Below are 14968 nucleotides of genomic sequence, written 5' to 3'. Positions count from 1 at the left end.
GCTTTGCTTAGCCATATGTATTTCTACCTTCCTTGCTAATTTTTAGTATGTGATTTTTTTTCGCGTGTACTTGGGTATTATTTTTTTTAAGCTAATTCAGCCTTTATTTCATTTTGTGAATTTTTTAAATGGTGTAATTTCAGTTAATTTTATAAGTAGTTTGAAATCTATTTAAGCATAAAATGCATTCTCTTTCTTTTGCTGAATTTTCTTATGCCTCTTCTTAGAATCTTGATTTCTGTCAGTTCATGATCACGTTCTATCCCTGGCCCTCCTTAACTTGTTCTTATTTGGAAGGATCAAATAAGTATGATAATCTGATGATTTCTTTCCCCCACTCCACACCACCTCTCCCAGGGTGTGTGTGTGTGTTAAAATTAATAAATGCCTTGATCTACTTAGCTTGTAAAATAAAATGTTACTAAGAGAGTTGACATTCCCTGTGTACTGCCCCCTTATCTCCTTCCCTCTTGATCCCAGAGGTAACTACTATCTATTCTAAAATAGTGTTAGCTTTGGTGTTTACCATTCATGTGTATTTCTAGAATGATACAGTGTGTAGTATTGTTTTGCCATTTTTTGCCTTTTTAGAACTGATATCCAACTGCATGTGTACTTTTATACCTTGCTTTTTTTTGCTAAACATTGTATTTGTGAATAATCCATGTTAAGTGCATTTCTAGTGCATTCACATTTTTACTGCTGTATATGTATAGTATTTTATTTTGTCAGTGTACCACAATTTACTTACCCATTATTTTGATGATGGACATTTTGTTTCCAGAATTTCATTGTTAGAAATTATCTTGCTATGCACACTTTTTGTAACATGTCTCCCTGTGTAAATATGTAAGAATTAATCAAAGCATTCCTTCTTTTGTAAAATGCTTGTTCATTTCTCTTACCACTTTTAAACTAGGTTAACTTTTTTCCTTATTGATTTGTAAAAGATATTTATAGTTCTAGGTAATCATTTGTTATTTTGTAGCATACATTTTCTTCTGCCTTTGGTCTATTTTTTAATGTTTTTTTTTAATGAACAGAAGTTATTCATTTTAAAGTATTTGAATTTTTAGTTATTTTTATGGTTTATGATTTTTGCATCTTGTTTAAGGCATCCTTCCCTTAATTTGAGATCATGATAATTTTCTTCCATATTTTCTTGGTGAGATTTGTCATTCTGGCTAAGATTGACCTAACTTTGGGATGTTTCATTTAGGTGCTCCAGCTGCTGCTCCCGCCCCTGCCTCAGTCCCACAGATATCCCAGCCCCCCTTCTTGTTGGATGGGCTTTCATCACAGCCTCTCTTCAATGACATTGCTACAGGTACGATCACTGGTGTTATCATCATTAGAGCAATGAGAGATAGTTGTTGAAGAAAGGAAGTAATAATTTTGCAAGCATTAGGCTGACTACAATTAGACTGATTTCTCTGTGCTTTCCCAGGCATCCCCTCCATCACAGCATACAGTAAGAATGGCTTGAAGATAGAATTCACCTTTGAACGGTCAAACACCAACCCCAGTGTCACAGTGATAACGATACAGGCCTCCAACAGCACAGAGCTGGACATGACGGACTTTGTTTTCCAGGCTGCAGTACCAAAGGTACTATAATTGTCTCCTTGGCCTTTTTCCTTGAACTAAAAATTGGCTGATTATTTTTTATGTATTTGGTAAGGGATCTATTTTAATGTTCAGAGATTAAACTAAATTTGCAGATTTAACTCAAACTAACAGTAATTCACTATTATGGTTCATTAAAGCATGTCATTTTTTTTTTTAACTAAGCATGTCATTTTTAATGAATACTTTCTGCTTAGTCAAAAATATTCTTACAGTTAGTATTGTCTACAATGGATAAAGGAAGGGCAGCCTAATAGTGACAGAGCAGAATTCTACAAGGTGATTCATTAATGCTCAGGGCACTGAGGTTAGGTTGGGGTTCAGGAGTACAGTGGTAAAGACCTAAAAAGCACAAATTGTAACGTGGAATTAAAGTTCAATAAAGATGAGAGACTTCATGTATTTGATATTCTCTTCTAGTCACTGGATCAGAATTAAAAGTTTTTGCCTTTTGATAAGGTGAGAGAAACATTCCTCCTTCATTAACATCTAGTTTACTATTGATGCAATGACTGCTTGTTTTTGTAAATTGAAGTTTTGTTTATACCAAATCTTAGTTTAAGGAGTGTTTATGTTCTTCATTGAATAATGAAAAGTTTTGAAAAAGGAAAATGTAGAATGAGGAGTGGGCAAAATTTTTCTGTAAAAGACGAGATAGTAAGTATTTTAGGCTATATGCTGTCATAGTGCCAGAACTGTCATGGGCGATATATAAAGGTGGTGGCTCTGTTCCAATAAAACACTTGCAGAAAGAGGTGTCAGTTCATTCTTGGCCCATGGACCATATTTTACCAACCCCTGGGATAGATTAGGCTAATCTGATCTTTTCAGTGACATGTGAAGTATGACATTCAGACAACACAGTTTTGGAAATTGAAGACCTTTTACTTGTGGTTACTGCTGACTTTGCAACCTTCTTTACTTGGGTTTTTAGGAGTCAGAATAATGTAGATGTTTTACAAGCAGTAGAGTTAGTGGTTTCAATACTAGTTGTATGACGTTAAGCAGGTTACTTAATCTCTATGCCTCAGTTTCTTCATTTGCAAAGGGGGTGTGTCATCGTGATATCTACTTCATAGGGTTCCTTTGAGGAATAAATGAGTTTTACGTGCCAGGTACTGTTTTAAGCACTCTTCGTATGTTCAGTGCTCAGTAAATGTTAGTTGCTACAACTTAGAGTTTTATACTTATTATTTTACGCTGCGGTTCTAGCAACATACTGTCTCTGCTTTAAAGTGTGGCCTTCTTCTTGGTGTTGTACTATACAATGCTTATTTGCATATCATGATGTATTTTGAACTTCAAAACGTTGTATTTCGTAGATTCTACTATTTTTACTTTTTGTTATTTCTGAAATTGAGGTACATTTTAAAATTGATACCCTTGTCATAGTTTCATTGGCAGCCTATTTTCTTTCTCAATGGTATATAAAATAATGGTGTGAATTACAGTTGATGCTATAACATTTAATGAAATAAATGTAAATAAATGAACTTTAGTTTACATAATTTATCTTGACAGTAGACTTATGAATAAGTCCCAAAGTAATAAACCTGTGCATTGAGATTAAATTTCTGCTCTTATAATTTTTGGCCTTAGAGTAGACCTAGACCCATGAACCTCCTTCCCTCCTTTCTTCCTTCCCTCCCTCTCTTTCTCTCCCTTTTGCCCTTCTCTGTTTTCTCTCCCTCCATCCCTTTCTTTCTCTCTCCCCCTCTTCTCTTCTTTCTCTTTCTCTCTAATTCTCCTCTCTCTCTAATATTTTAGGAGACTAAACTTTCAGGAAAAATTTTTTTAACCATAGTCTGTAAAATAGCTACATACATACTATATAGTGCTAACTATGACTTACCTATCTTGCTCATAGCACTTTTATCTCTCTTCCCTGTAAACAAACAAACAAAATCCACCAGCACTCAATAAATTATGGTGTTTGGCTTTTCCAGGTCTTTTGCTGTATGGGTTAGTTCTGCACATAATTTTTCTGTTAGGGCTTTGTGTCCCCAATGTAGAGATCCTGATGTGTTCCACATACATATTAACAAACTGGCTTTTTTCAGCTTTTCCTTTACCTCTGTCCTGTAGGAGTAACCCTTGACACATTCCAGATTATATAGGCTTTAGAAAACAAAGGTTCATGTCTCTGATCCCAACAGTCCAAATACACAAAAGTTTGAAGGTGTGTAGTTGGTGACTAGTGTGCTGGTTTACATTTTTAGAAAGCTTTTCATTTCTTTCTAGTTTTTTTTAACCACAGGCACCCATTTTTGTTGTTGTTGTTGTTTGTTTTGTTTTGTTTTTTTAGGTACATAGTTCATCAGTTACTATTAAGTGAGGTTGCCAGAACAAGAATTGGTTACTTTTTGAAAAGTGGTAGGCTGAAGTTGCTTCTACCAGGAAGGAAAGAGTAGCTCATTGCTAGAAACAGTGGCGTTTTATAAATGCCATGAAGTGATAGCCCACATGCTGTGAATTGCTGATATCTGAAAAACAAATAGAATTTAGTAGTAGGTAAATCTAGTAATTGAACCATCATCTGCGTGTCTGACTGTATTTGTTGACATCTCTGACATAGTGTTAAGTGTATTTTTCTGAAGAGTGCCCTTTGTTCCCCCCCAGACATTCCAGCTGCAGCTTCTGTCTCCTAGCAGCAGCATCGTCCCAGCATTTAATACGGGGACCATCACACAAGTCATTAAAGTTCTGAACCCACAGAAGGTGAGTAGCACATTTGAAGACATTATCTGAGCAAGGTGTAAGCATATTCCCTGAAATAAAATTTGCTTTGTTTCTCAAAGGTTTTTCTGACTCACAGCAGAAAAGAAATCTTTTAAAATGTCTGGTCTAACCTCCTTGTTCTTTTGTAGATAATAAGTGAAGCCCAGACACACAAAATGGTTTAGTGGCATCTCATTAAAATGCACACTTAGAGGACTTCCCCATGGTCCAGTGGTTAAGACTTCACCTTCCAATGCAGGGAGTGTGGGTGTGATCCCTGGTCGGGGAGCTAAGATCACACATGCCTCATGGCCAAAAAACCAAAACGTAAAACAGAAGCAATATTATAACAAATTCAATAAAGACTTTAAAAATGGTCCACATCAAAAAAAAAAAATCTTTAAAATGCACATTTAAAGATATCTCTATTTAGAGGCTTAAAAGTTTAGGTTTTTGCATGGGGAGGGGGACAAAGCAACCAGTATATCTGAATGTAGAGCATAAGATGAGTACGTTTACCTCATTTTTCTAGAAAATTGGATACAAGGGTTGAATCTTTGAGAAAAGCACTTAGCAAATGTTACTGTGAAAATGCTCCTGAGTGGTTCTGTCCTGTTAATGTGGTTCTAGGATTGAAGCCAACAGTGAGTTCTGGAGATGCATTTTCTCTACTTGACTGCATGATGTTGGCTAATAGCTAGAGTACTGGGTGGTTTTTGTTGTTGTTTTTTGCCTGTTTCATTTTTAAGAGAGTTCTGCTTTAAAATAATATATGTTTTCTAAGATTAAAAGTCTATTTGTAGACTGTACAGATTCTAAAGATTTTATTTCAGTGTGTAATTTTTTATTCTCTTTTCTTCTGACAGCAACAGCTGCGAATGCGGATCAAGCTCACATATAATCACAAGGGCTCAGCAATGCAAGATCTAGCAGAGGTGAACAACTTTCCCCCTCAGTCATGGCAGTGAGGGTCCAGCACCATTCTCATTCTTATCCCACTCAATCAAAGGAACTCTGGGAAGGAGATTATGATCGCTGCAAGTCCCCCCCAACTGTACCATGGGCATGAGGAGCTGAAGAGAACTGTTGAGGAGGATTTTCCTAAAGTTATTGCTGACCTTGAAGCATTGTTAAAGACTAATCTCCCCTCCTCCACTGTTGAGGCCGGCTGCTTCTGGAGGCTACTTTGCACTCTTCCTCCTCTTCTTCTTTTTCTGCACTTCTCCACCCCTCCTACATTTACAGCCAGAATCAACATTCCCTGAGCCCCTGAGGAAATAAGCAGCTGGTCTGGAGGAGAGGACTGGAATTCATGGCAAGAAGACACTCACTCTGTCTCTGCAGCAAAGAGTTGCCCCTTCTTTTTACTGTGTTTCTCTGTGAACTGGGCGAGGTGGGGTATTTACTCCTCACTAGCTGGGTTACCATCTTCAGGCGCTTTTTACATCTGGCATTGAGAACGGAAATGTAACGGTGGACATGAGGGAGCCCTGCCTTTTTCTACTGGTTCCCCCAATGTTTGAAAGAGGCATTAGGCTCCTGGTAGCCTTTTCTTTGCATTGCTGTATACACACAGACACACACATGTATGTATGTTTGTTACCAAGAACTGGTCAGACCTTGAAAGGTTATTTGTAAACACTGGACAGATGCAGTTAAAAAGAGCTTTTGTTTAGATTTGGCATGAAGGATATGGTGCTCTATTTGTAATAGAAACTTCAAAGGCTCTTCCAGCCCCCCTTTCTCTGCATTCTTTAGCTGTAGTCATGAGTACTCTCCATGATTTTCAAAATTGATTCCCCTTAAAGTGCAAAGTGGACAATTTACAAAAGGTATATGAATAGTTATTAATGTCCCTATTCCCACTACAAATTTTAAAGTTTCTCCCAAACCCATGACTTGCCTGAACTATGGTAAATGGGTGGAAAGAGGAGTTTGCCACTTTTAAAGTACAGACTCCTTAACAAAAGCACCTTTGCCCACAGGAAGAGTGAGTATCTGATTCACTCTAGAGCATATTGGAGTCATCTTCTCCATTACTCCAAATCTCCCTTTTTATTTCCTGAGCCTGGCTTGGACCTTGGCATTCCGTTTGAATTCCTTCTTCTAACTGGAACATTTGTGTTGTATCTGTAACACTGGCACTGAAATAAAGACCACGCAGTTAAAGAAATCTTTCCTATATCGTACTTTATGGTGTTGGAATGAAGCCTTGTAGCTTCCTTGCCCCCTATGTCAGAGGAAGTCTTATAGACACCATAGGGTAGGAATATCCTTTCCTGAGTGCGAGAAGTTGGTCTCTCAAGAGAGGCCAATCTTATGAGTATCTGCATCAAAGACTTGAGATCTGGAGCTTTTTAAACTAGTGAGAGTGCCGAGTGCTTTTAGAAAGGACCCTCATGTTATTAAACCTTAACACTGAGTTGCTGGCATGAGGTAAGGTGAATCTCCTGTGGCACGTGTTGAATGTACTGTGTATGTTCAGGTGCACAGGTGCCATGTCTGATGTACTAAAGAAAAGGAAAAGTCAGGCCCACCTTGCTCTTAAAACATTTGCAATCATTACTGTATTGAGTACAGTATAAGGACCACTTTGGCTTTGGTCTTAAAACTGGATACAGATATCCTTCTTTTCCCCCTCCATTTCACCAAGCCTTTACTTAAAATCTTCAGTGTCTTGTCAAATCTAGCTCTGTATCAGATGCTAGATTATTCCTAACATTTGACAAACTGGAGTTGAACTAAAGGCTCCAAAGGGGGGACTTTCTGGTCTTATTTTAGTATTTAAGAGCAAGATTTGCTAAAACTTATTCTACTGGGTAAATGGTTGACTGAGTCAAGAACAGGATATTACCTTGTGCGTAGTTTTCAGTAAAGTAAGTGTGGTCTAGTGTGTGTTTCAAACAACTGCTCTGCCTGTGTGATGAAAAATAGTCTTTAAAGGTTTCTTTGCCGACTGATTTCATTGGATGGATACTTAATGCTGTGAAACGTGATAGGATTAACATAATATTGGTGGATTTCTTGAATAGAATTTGTCTAACATTCCTCTTGTGGTTGAGGCTTTATTTTCTCTCTCACGTTTATAGTTAACCAGCTCAAGTTTCTTTAGTTGAACTGATTTGAATCTCAGAAATCTGCTGAAGATCATGGTATGAGACAGTGCTAGCTAATGGGGCTGGAAAGGGTCTACTCTCAGAACAAAGTGTCTCCTTGGGTGAATGTAGTTTTGAGGTAGAGTTATGTGATCATCCATAGCTTTGTCTAGACAGAGTAAAAATCATGGCCTTAACACAAAGGGTGCTGTGTAGAATATGAAATGATTCCAGAGAATGAACCTGAGCACCGTATTGAAGGACTAGCGGCCAGGTAACTAACTGCCTAGGATACTGATGGTTGTGAAGACTGTTTCAAATGATTGGATCTTTGAAAGCTTCAGTGTGCCTTAGTTTCTAGGATCAGAATTCGTTCTCCTCTCATTTGGCCGTGCTGCTAAAGGAGAAATCTCTTAATTTCTATGAATACTTGCACATTTCAGTTATTTCTTTCCCTGGTATAACCATTCACGGGGGAGCAAAATTGTTTAGATTTACAACTTCAGAGCCATTGTGAGAAAAGGGTGATTTCCATGGCTGTTTTCATAACTCCAGGGTGATAAGCAGTGAGCCTAAACACACTTACTTGGACAATTTCACATGCACTTTTACCTCATTTTTTCCCCTCTTCCAGAGTAGTTTTTATTCTGTACTCCCTCCCCACCCCCACAGTAATCCTAAAGGAGAATTCGTCTAAGTAATCTCAGAAAACTGTAGGAAGGGTGCTCTACCCGAGAAGCTTCTCCCCACTATGCTCCGGTGCTGTTACCTCGAGGTAATTTGGACAGCCATGGAATGTTTCATGCTTTGTATAGTGATTATCTGTTCATTTTAAGGTCTTTCTAATTTAAAGAAACATTCCTCACTGTAACATTTGGGAGGGGATTCTTCCCTCTTGTTAGATTAAAGATGTGCTTCGTACCCCTTGTTTGTCCCATTTACATAAGAAAACTGTCCAGCGCTAACGGTTTGAGTACTTCCGTCTACTATATAACATCCTTTCCATTTTTATGTTGTTCTGAGAGGTTGGAAATTAGGGGATACTGTTTTCAAGGTTCAACTTCATTATCTTCTGCATTGGAAAATATTTGGGGTATGGGAACTAGGGGAAGGAAAGTTTGAATGCATATGTTTTTTTCTAGTGAATGTGTATTACCCACATTGTCCTAAAGAGAGAGTGAGCTAGAGAGCAAAAAGTGGATACTCACGAGCTTTGTGGTTGGTGGAGAGGTGGTACACGTCTGTGCACTCAGGAGTTTGGGAATGGGGAGGATCACTGAAAAGAGACGTGCTCAGAAAGTCCTGAAGTTTAAAATGCTTTGACCAGCTCTGGCTCAGGAGGGTGGGCCTGCTTGTAGAACTGGAAGTGAATAACTCTTTTTCAAGCAATAGCAGTGAGTGGGTCCCATCTACAGGGTTCCAGGACCTGGAACATTCAAACAGAAGAAAAGGCTGAAGCAGCATGCACAGTTGCTTCTTGAGCGAGGCTGATTCTGACTTCAACATGGAACATTGGAGTTTTGTTTTTGTTTTTGTTTTTGGAACCTGCTGTTGCGCTTTGTGTGTTTTGTTTTTGTTATCTCTTTGGGGGCTTCACGGGAAAGAGCTTCCGAACTCTTTTCTTTGTGAACTCCCACTGTGTCCCTGTATAGTCCCTTTTCTTTCATAATGTTGTAAGTTACATTTTCATTAAGCCCCATCACATCTTCTTTACTGTAAAAATATTAAAAGGCTGTTTCCAAGTGGGACGGCTAATGAAGTTCTAATTATTGCAGACATATTTTTGAGATGTAAAAAAAATTTTAAATTAAATGATAAGTCTTAGAGGCGAGAAGAATAAAATGGATGTAAACATTTACATGGGATGCATTAGAATTCTGCTGTGTGTATTGTCTTTTGGTTGAAACAAATTATGAACAGTGACTAATAAAAAGTCAATACTCAATGATTTAAATTTTGCTTCCTCACTTCTTACAAGTGGATTAGAGAAGCCTTTGATGAGTTCTTATTCCAGAGCTTTGAGCTAAACTACCTGTTAATGTTCCTTTTACACAGAAATCTCACCAAGAGAGGAACAAATTTTTAAAAACTTGAAGTTACAGACAGTGAAAAGTGACATTGGAAATTTTAACTAATGATTGTTTCCATGCTGGTATTCTCCACATGGGTGAATTCTCAAACAAGGCAAAGAAATCATGTCAAGATGAATTGTGTGTTAGAGGTGGTCATGAGCTTTTAGTTTAAAGCGTCTATTTGTGACTTGTTCAAGTTTATCTGTGACTAAGAAGAGGAAGGCTTGACCAGCCAAATGAATTCTGTTTCATGATCTATTTTATATGAACTCTTCCATAGAAGTGTGAGAGTGGTTGAAAGTTGGGAGCTAATGTGTTCTAGTACTCAGATGATCCCTGATAGTCCCTTATTGAGAAGAGGGAGAGTGTGATAGTCTCCTGAGAAGTAGAAGGAAGTAGGCCTTGGCAATTATCTAATTTATGCAGAAGTACCCTTTGGTGCTGTTTGATAAGTGACATTTCTATAATCTTATATGTGGCTTAGTTAAAATTCATCTTTGTTTCTAATATTAAATTTACTTGACACCTTCATCTCCATGTAACGAGAGGAAAATAGAAAAGCTGCAGTAGAAAACGTTAGCCAGTAATAGACTCTAGACATTTACTTAATACAGTGAATAGTGTTCAGATTTGAACTTCCATCCAGAAGGACCAAATTAATTTTTATCACTTTTTTATTTGGGGGTACGCGGGCCTCTCTCACTGTTGTGGCCTCTTCCGTTGCGGAGCACAGGCTCCGGACGCGCAGGCTCAGCGGCCATGGCTCATGGGCCCAGCCGCTCCGCGGCATGTGGGATCTTCCCGGACCGGGGCACGAACCCATGTCCCCTGCATCGGCAGGCGGACTCTCAACCACTGCGCCACCAGGGAAGCCCAGTTTTTATCACTTTTTTAAAGTATTTTTCATGCTATTTCCTTCCCTAGTTCAGTTGTCCCCATATTCAACAATACAAAAATGTTCAAGGAAAAAACAAATCCTTCAAACCTGGAATCCAGGTAAATACAGCCTGTTTATTTGAAACTAAAATAAGGAATATCTAAATCTGCTCAATCTGTGGTAGAAATAACAAAGGATTTAGGCCTAAAGATGACTTGTGATCATCAAAGGAGTGGGAACTAGCTATAAAGAAGCAAATGTAGTAAGCTCTTATGGCTCCTCTACCAAAATCTTACAGACGTGAACTCTCCTTCTCCAGACCTTCTTTCCATTTTGTAGTGAAGATTAGGAAGAGCTCCTGGGATAAAGTGTGTGTGTGTGTCCCTCCCCAACCCCTTCCAGGTGGAAAGAGAGGTATGCACTTATAGGAAGGATACAGAAAGGAGGGAGTCTAATGACTTCTCTGTCTCTTGGCTTGATTCAAACTGATTTTTGTAATGATGAACCTGCAGTGAGGGCAGATGGATATTTGCACAAAAAATCCCAGAGGAATTTATTTTTAGGGTTAGTCTGAGCTGTTTACCATTTCTAGAAATTGTAGTTACATAACCCTTGGCATACATAATGCACACTGCCTTGAACTGGGGGAGAACATGAATATGTGACCTTTGAAACAGTATAAAATGTTAATGGCAGTACATGATCTGAAAAGAAAACTCAGAATCAACTGGTTGTCACCACCTAACTGAATTGGGTCTCATGGAGACCTTTAAAGAGAGCTGCGTCATAAATTATCCCCTGCAACACCTGGGCTCGTAGCTTTTTGTTGTTGTTCTCTTTTTGAAAGAGGTACTACTGTTGTTGAAGAAGTAGTAAATACATAACTTTTAGCATATGCTTGTATTCTGAACTGATGCTTTAGCCCACTCTCCCATTAATTAAAAAAAAATATCATCTGCCACTGCTGTTCCCCAGCATGAACTCAAATGCTGGTCGTGTGACAGGATCCTTCCCCTTCAGATGATAAACTAATAAAGAGCTTCTGCTCATGAGATCTGGAAAAGGTAATGTGTAGTACCTCAAGAAACAGGCTTTTAGAAGCACTTAATTCTGAAACACATTTTCATTCTTTTCTCTGCCTGTCTGCCCTTGGTCAACTCCACTTCTGTCTCCGTATTGGTGCTTATCCCTTACATACCAGTGTTCTTGCTGGAAGAAGTTACCCAATAAGCACTGAAATGGGAATGCAACTACTTTGAGTAGCTTTCTTGAAAGTAATTTCAGGGTAGAAGGAAAACCCAGGAGGTAGACAACTCAAAGAGTTTTTTTCACTTTACACCAGATTCACAGAGACATCATTTTAAATTCACTAAAATGAGACAAAGAAATGAAGATGACTGGAGATTGAAATTTTGGTATATACAAAGTAACTCATGAGAGGGGAGAAGGTAGTGACCAAACTTTCACAGAAGAAATAATTTGTACAGAGTCAGAATCTTTGCAAGAGTCAAATTTTGTCTTGGAATTTAAAATATCTATAAATGCATACATAGAAGAGGGGAACAGACTGCACTGACAGATGTCAAACTCTCTTGTTCTAAACCTACAATTAAAATATTCTTAACATATAGTTGGTCTGGACTAGGCAAGCTGAAGCAATAGTTAATAGGTGATACCATTTATACCAATTATTCAAAGCACAAGAAATTGTTTTTTTCTGCTAATTCCTTAGAAGTTGCCTGAAGATTCAACACCTGTGTAGGAGGGGGATACCTAAAAATCCAGAGGTCTAGAAGGTTTCCTAAGACAATTTAGAGCAGAATTAACAAGAGGACTCTAAGGAATTGAGTGTCTCTTAAATTTGGAAATTCAGAATAATAGTGACACCTATGAATCACTACTATGTGTCAAGCACTTTGTATGCATTTGCAAAATCTTCATAATAACTACTATACAGACTAATTTCTATTTCACAGCTAAGAACCAAAGGCTTAGATAAAATAGCACAAGGGTATAGATCTAATAATAAGAGGTAGAGCTGAAATTTGGAATCTGGCTGTCTGATTTGGCCCACTGACCAGTCACAAAACTATCACTGCAGGAACTAAAAGAAAATAATAAAAATTTTCTGAACTAGAATTGCAAATAATAAAATGGCTTTCAGACCAGACCACATTACTGCTTGAAGCAGAGAACAATATTCTGATAATTTTACTAAATGAGGAGAAATTAAAATGTGGCTGGGAGGTGAGATGACATTTTGTTCATGAGGTGGGGTCGAATTTGCTGAAGAAGGCCGTGAGCATCTCTAATAAGGAAGAGAAAGGGCCTTGCTAAGGTGAGTATTCTCAACAATTCGTTCAATGGCTTTGTACGTGAGGGTGACAGTCCAGTTTTTTCTTTTTTTAATTGAAGCATAGTTGTTTTACAATATTGTGTTAATGTCTGCTGTACAACATAGTGATTCAGCTATAAATATATATACATTATTTTTTCATATTCTTTTCCATTATGTTTTATCATAGGATATTGAATATAGGCATCCGGTTTTGAAGTACAGAGGGAAGGTCTGGGAAAGGTCAGTTACAAGAGCCACCCTTGGCGGAGGGCAGCGTCCTCGCGTCTCTATTGACAGGTGCAGCCCTCCACCACCCCTTCCTTGTCCAGCCCGTACTTCGGAGGCGGGGACAGCAGCAAATAATCCTCCCTGTACCTCAGTCCTCCAAACTGAGGGCGGCCGACAACAGAGGCCCAGCCCTGTGGTGGCGCCGGGCTCCGCCCGCGAGGTCCCCGGCCGCCCGCCCAGCTGCTTGCGGCTCGCAGCGCCTAGGACGCACCAGGCCCACTGCTACGCAGGGCCGAAACGGCTGCGGGTGGGGCGGGGCCGGCGGGACTGCTGGTGGCAGGGCCGGCGGGGCGGCAGGGGGCGGGGCCGGCGGGCTGCGGGGGGCGGGGCCGCAGGCTGTTCGCGCTCGCCGCCGAGACTCCGTGCGGCGTAGCGCCGGCCAGGCGTCCCTGTGCAGCCTCCACCAGCCGCAGATGGGGGAGGTGGAGCCGGGCCCCGCGGGCCCGCTCGAACCCTCGGAGCCGCCCGAAGCGCCCGCGAGCCGCCGGCCGGGCGGGATCCGGGTACTGAAGGTGAGGTGGGCGGGCGGGTTGGGGAGGGAGCGAGAGCGGGGAGAGGCCGCCCCTACCCCGCGCGGTGGCCGAGGTAGCAGGCGACCCCCACCTCGCGTCGGTCAGTCAGCCTTGCGGCTCAGTCGCCCCCAAAACCCGGCTGGAGGGGCCGCGGCACCCGCGGAGGCCTCTGCAGCTGGCCCCCGCCGAGGCCGCGGCCGCCTCCGTCCCCACCGCTGCCCATCCCTGGCCGCGTGCCACCCGCCTCGCAGGCCCACGCCTTGGGGCCGGCGTCCACCCGGTCGCCGCCGTCACTCGGCTCCTTCGGGACCCCGGGGCCCGCCTTTGCCTCCCCCGGTTGCGCACGGGGCCCCAAGGCCGGCGGCTCCTGGCCCGACAGCAGAGCTGATAGTACGCAGGGCTTTCTCCCCGGACACCTGAAGACATCACCCCAGCGGGAGGATGGCGGCGGTGATTGGCCGGGCGCTGCGGTGTGCTGGGGCTGCGCCGGCTGGAGTGGGCCGCCTCTGCCCTCGGAGCTTACCACCGAAGTTAAGACCCGCTTCTCGCTCCGGAGCGCGGGCCTGGAGGGAGAATCCCCGGAGGAGCTTAATCTCGGGGGATCGCTGGGCGTGTTGCAGAAGGGAGGAGGGGTTGGACAAAAAGGGGCATCTTCCTGCTGGCGGGAGTGGGGCTGACAATCCAGAGAGACGGTGACGGGGGAGCAGTTATGCAACAGGCAGCTAACGGGGCTTTTGGCAGGAATTGGGGGGGAGTAGGAGGAAGTGAAGGCAGATGCAGGCAAGGGGGGGAGTGGAGTGTTGAAGGTGATGACAAGAAGTTAAAATGCACAGGAATGTAGGGTGGGAAGGGGACAGTGAAGGCGGTTAAAAGAAGGGGTTGTGGGAGACACACTGGATGGAGTTTTCTACTAGCCTTCGAAATAGTTGGAGAGAAATTTTTCTGTAGGTCAGATATGTAAACTAGGTGTCCTGGAGATGGGGTGGAATTCCTTCTAAAGTTCTAGAAGAGGAATCAGCAGGCTTTAAAACTTGCCAGAGAAAAGGAAGAGAGAAAAGAAAATTTAGATTTGACGTGTTTCAAAAATACTTTGCAAAACAATGAAAATACATAATGTTTAAAAATTCATTAAGTAATAGTTGTTCTTTGGGATTGAGGGTGCGACTGTATACTCGCTACTAAGATTACACGTAGGGCATCACAAAGAAACAACAACATTGAAAAAAATAGATTTGAAGCATCTGGTGAATCCATGAAACAACATAAATTAGAACTCTAAAATATAAAACTTTTTTTCTGCTACTACCTCCCAGTCTTAATGCAGCGACTTAAAGAAATAACTTTTCATAGTTTATCTCCACTTCTGCACAGACCTTATACATATTTACTTTAATCATGTTTTATATTAAATATAATTACATTATATTAAATATAATTTATAT

At 40.9% G+C, this 14968-nt stretch overlaps 2 protein-coding genes across 4 annotated transcripts in view; both read left to right on the top strand.

The window, feature by feature from the left end:
- Nucleotides 1–7385, top strand: part of AP1G1 (adaptor related protein complex 1 subunit gamma 1) — an 80583-nt gene extending 73198 nt beyond the window's left edge. For 2 of the 3 annotated variants that reach the window (XM_007462978.1, XM_007462979.1), the window contains 4 exons: nt 1220–1327; nt 1448–1608; nt 4246–4344; nt 5211–6517. In XM_007462978.1, coding sequence (XP_007463040.1) covers nt 1220–1327; nt 1448–1608; nt 4246–4344; nt 5211–5312 — 470 coding nt within the window. In that variant the 3' untranslated portion in view covers nt 5313–6517. Of the gene's footprint in view, nt 1–1219; nt 1328–1447; nt 1609–4245; nt 4345–5210 lie in introns of all 3 variants that reach the window. The other variant, XM_007462977.1, reaches the window with a different exon arrangement.
- A 6042-nt stretch (nt 7386–13427) lies between these two features.
- PHLPP2 (PH domain and leucine rich repeat protein phosphatase 2) overlaps nt 13428–14968 on the top strand; it is a 69676-nt gene continuing 68135 nt past the window's right edge. The window contains exon 1 of the mRNA XM_007462974.1: nt 13428–13526. Coding sequence (XP_007463036.1) covers nt 13428–13526 — 99 coding nt within the window. The remainder of the gene's footprint in view (nt 13527–14968) is intronic.

The sequence above is a fragment of the Lipotes vexillifer genome, unplaced genomic scaffold (genome assembly GCF_000442215.2).
Source record: "Lipotes vexillifer unplaced genomic scaffold, Lipotes_vexillifer_v1.1 scaffold70, whole genome shotgun sequence".
Lineage (NCBI taxonomy): Eukaryota > Metazoa > Chordata > Mammalia > Artiodactyla > Lipotidae > Lipotes > Lipotes vexillifer.
This window is presented reverse-complemented; position numbering and strand designations above follow the sequence as displayed.